Source organism: Cyprinodon variegatus, unplaced genomic scaffold (assembly GCF_000732505.1).
Source record: "Cyprinodon variegatus isolate N-32 unplaced genomic scaffold, C_variegatus-1.0 Scaffold481, whole genome shotgun sequence".
Classification (NCBI taxonomy): Eukaryota; Metazoa; Chordata; class Actinopteri; order Cyprinodontiformes; family Cyprinodontidae; genus Cyprinodon; species Cyprinodon variegatus.
In genome coordinates, this window is record NW_015150934.1 from 709,939 (window position 1) to 713,186 (window position 3,248).

At 37.1% G+C, this 3,248-nt stretch overlaps 1 protein-coding gene across 3 annotated transcripts in view; it reads right to left on the minus strand.

The window, feature by feature from the left end:
- Nucleotides 1–3,248, minus strand: part of LOC107094428 — a 6,395-nt gene continuing 3,147 nt past the window's right edge. For all 3 annotated transcript variants that reach the window (XM_015390011.1, XM_015390010.1, XM_015390009.1), the window contains exon 6: nt 1–571. In XM_015390011.1, the coding sequence (XP_015245497.1) occupies nt 182–571 (390 nt within the window). In that variant the 3' untranslated portion in view covers nt 1–181. The remainder of the gene's footprint in view (nt 572–3,248) is intronic.

A 3,248-nucleotide genomic window follows, 5' to 3' on the forward strand; every position in this document is an offset into this window, starting at 1 on the left:
CAGTTAATGAAGCAAAGTTTCATCACTCACTTTTTTTCCTGCTTTCTTAAATTCATTACAACTCTTAGTATATATTTTATTTTGTAGGTATCTACTATTAAAGCTTCAGTATAGTGTGTAAACTAACCAAAGTGTTGTTAAAAAGTGTCTTGCTAATATTTCTGTGATAAAAACAAATATATTATGGCCCTAAATTTATTTGGTTTACATCTAAACCAAACCATAGCGATCTGGAAGGTGGTTCAGAGGGGATAGACTCAGATACAGTGTTTATATGGTTCCCTGTCTCTCTTCTTGTTGGGTTAATTCTGTCTTTTCTGTCTGTAGTTTCGGATGCGGCAAAAGGTAAAGGTGTGATGTAGATCCTTTCGTTAATATCTTCAATGTTCTGCTGATCTACAGGTAAATGTCTTGTTCCACTAGCACCAGTGGAATTAGAAAGGTTTTCATAAATCGGAGGAAAATGTCCTGGAGTGGAAGTCGGCCGTAGGTGGTCAATGGTGACAGCTATACCCTCCGATGAATGTTTTTCACTCTTTCCTCCCTTGCCGCAACATTTAATCTCAGTCACCTAAAAAGAACAAAACAAAATTAGCAGACAGTAAGTTTTAAAACTTTGCACAAATATCACTTTTTTTTTAAAATTATGTTGCATTTGTGCATTTTTTGCACATACCCAAAGCAATGTTCCAGATGATAATTTGGTATGCATTGTAGGTTACACTCTACAATGCATAGAAAGTTTATACTATGATGTGGGCATATTTTTGTTGCCATCAAACAGAGCCAGACTTGTACTCAATGAGCAATTGGCAATTTAAAGAAAAATAATAGCATTGTTTCTACTACTGCCTTTAATTTGTAAGATAAAAAAATAATCAATGTTAGATGCTTACCAAAATACATATAAATTTGAAATCAATAACAATAGCTTACCTTACTACAAACTACAGAAGCCTTGAATTAAATGGGTATAAAATAACCATGGTAATTAGTCTTAAATATAATTCTGATAACAACACTCAGTAACTTTATACTTAAACTACATTTAGTGTTTGAAATAATCATAAACAAACATTAACAAAGACATTTGAAATATCTATGCAAATATAATATATGCAAAACTGTTAATACTTTTACAGACCTCTAGTGGGAATTTCTATTACTACAACCACAACGAAGAGAAACTATGCCACAATTTAACCTTTCCTGCTTAAGCTGTACTTTCCTAGCATTTCTTTCAGCGAATTCTTCTATGACACTTCAGGGCTGACTAATATACATGAAAGTCCACAGAAGATTTGATGTCTGGTAAGTTTGAGCTTAGGAAAGCTTATTTCAGCAGCAGCTTCTGTGACAACTGAGCAACCAACATATGGGCTATGGATTTCTGGCAGTATCCTCTAATGCAGGATTCAAATATCTATATGTGTCACCCAGTAGCTCTCCAGTATGGTGAAACTGAGTTTCAGTACCATTTAAGAAAAGACCAAAAACAGACATGAGACAAAGAGGAAAGCAGTGTGCAAGAAGAGTTAAAGCGGTATGGGTGGTGATATATGTTTATATCTATGTTCATTCACTGATGTCACTATCCCATCATGCATGTGAGTGTGTGCAAACTAAGTCTATGAAGCAATGTCTCAGAGGCCATTGTCTTTTATAGTACGATTAAGCGATCATCAACCAGCTGCACATTCAGAGGTTCACAGACGTTCTCAGGGAAGGGAGGGAGTAGAGGGAAATGAAGATGTTGGAGTTGAAGATTTCTGGCTAACAAAGCAATGCAGGGGAGCCTGATTCAGACAGAGCAACTGTTACAGGTCAGGCTGGCTGCTGATTCTCTGTCTACCTTGAGAGTATTGCTGTTACCTCACACTGGTAAATCCAAATAGGAAAGTAGTAGAAAAAATAAAAGAAAGGCCATCATTCATCAAGACTTTTAAACTCTCAGCTGCTCTGTCACAGACTTGGCCATGTTTTGACGCCAGATCCCTGGATTTTCAAACCTGGGTCTCCAGCATGGCCGTCAAAAAATGTAAACCACTACACCATGGGGGATTCCCATCCATCTGTCTCTTTCCCATAACCACTTTTCCAGCAGAGAGGCTGCGGTCTATGTTCAGTAGTCCTTGGGCTAAAGGAGGGCTTTATTGTGGACGGGTCGCCGTCTCATCAAGAGAGGCCCACACGGCAAACAACCATGTGCACAAGTTAGAGACACCAATCACTCATGCTTTTGGACTGCGGGAAAAAGCCTGAGTACCTTGTAAGAACCCACACACTCAAAAGGGAAATCATGCAAACCAACTGATCCGTATTGGTCTTACATTTTGATGGTGGAGGTGTAAAACTCCCATGCAGGTGCCATCAATTTTTGTCTAGCTGTTATAAGTCAGAGCAATGTTGAAGTTTTGAAAATCTTTTAAAACGCTTTAATTTTTTTTATTTTTTTACATTAGGGAAGTAGAGCTGAACTCCACATTTGTCTTTAACCTCTCTTACTTTAGCTTCTCCATTTTTACATTTTGTACATTTTTACTGAAAAATATCTTTAGAATAGCCTTTTTATTTGACCCTTTATAACTAGAACATTGTTTAATAACTCAGTAGTTCAGCGCCGATGCATCTATAAGCCTGTTGCCTTTTTTTGTCCTGCAGGTCAGAAGTTCACACGCTGTTTCTGCGAATTTGATGTTAAGCACGTCCATGTTAAATGGGTCCAATCAACAAAAATCAAAGTGTAATATTCAATATAGATTTTGTGGATACAAAGAAGCGACCAGCATCCAGCTCACCTCAGACAACAATGTACGAGCAAGTACAATGAGAACGAGCAGAATCGTGCTGCAGTTCTGGATTTTGGCCACAAGTGGTAATATCATTAGAAAACTCCATCATGCCTCTTTAGGACTTACTCAGAATAATCATTGTTAATATGATTCATTCATGATTCATTTTCCTGATGTTATAGCCCTTCCTAGAGGCCAATTTGCCCTTAGCATTTCCCGATATTGCCTATAAGGAAAGACGGCTTTGCCATTAAAAACACAATGGTGTGATGAAGCTATGGACCACACACGTGTTTTTGTATTACAGTTATAATCTACCTAATCAAATGAAAAATCCAAAATGAGAGAAGTAAATGTTATTTTCTGCAGGTGGTACATTAGTTTTGCATGGAAATAGGAAAATGGCAAGATCATATATACACAAGTATACATACCGTATGTATATATATATGTATA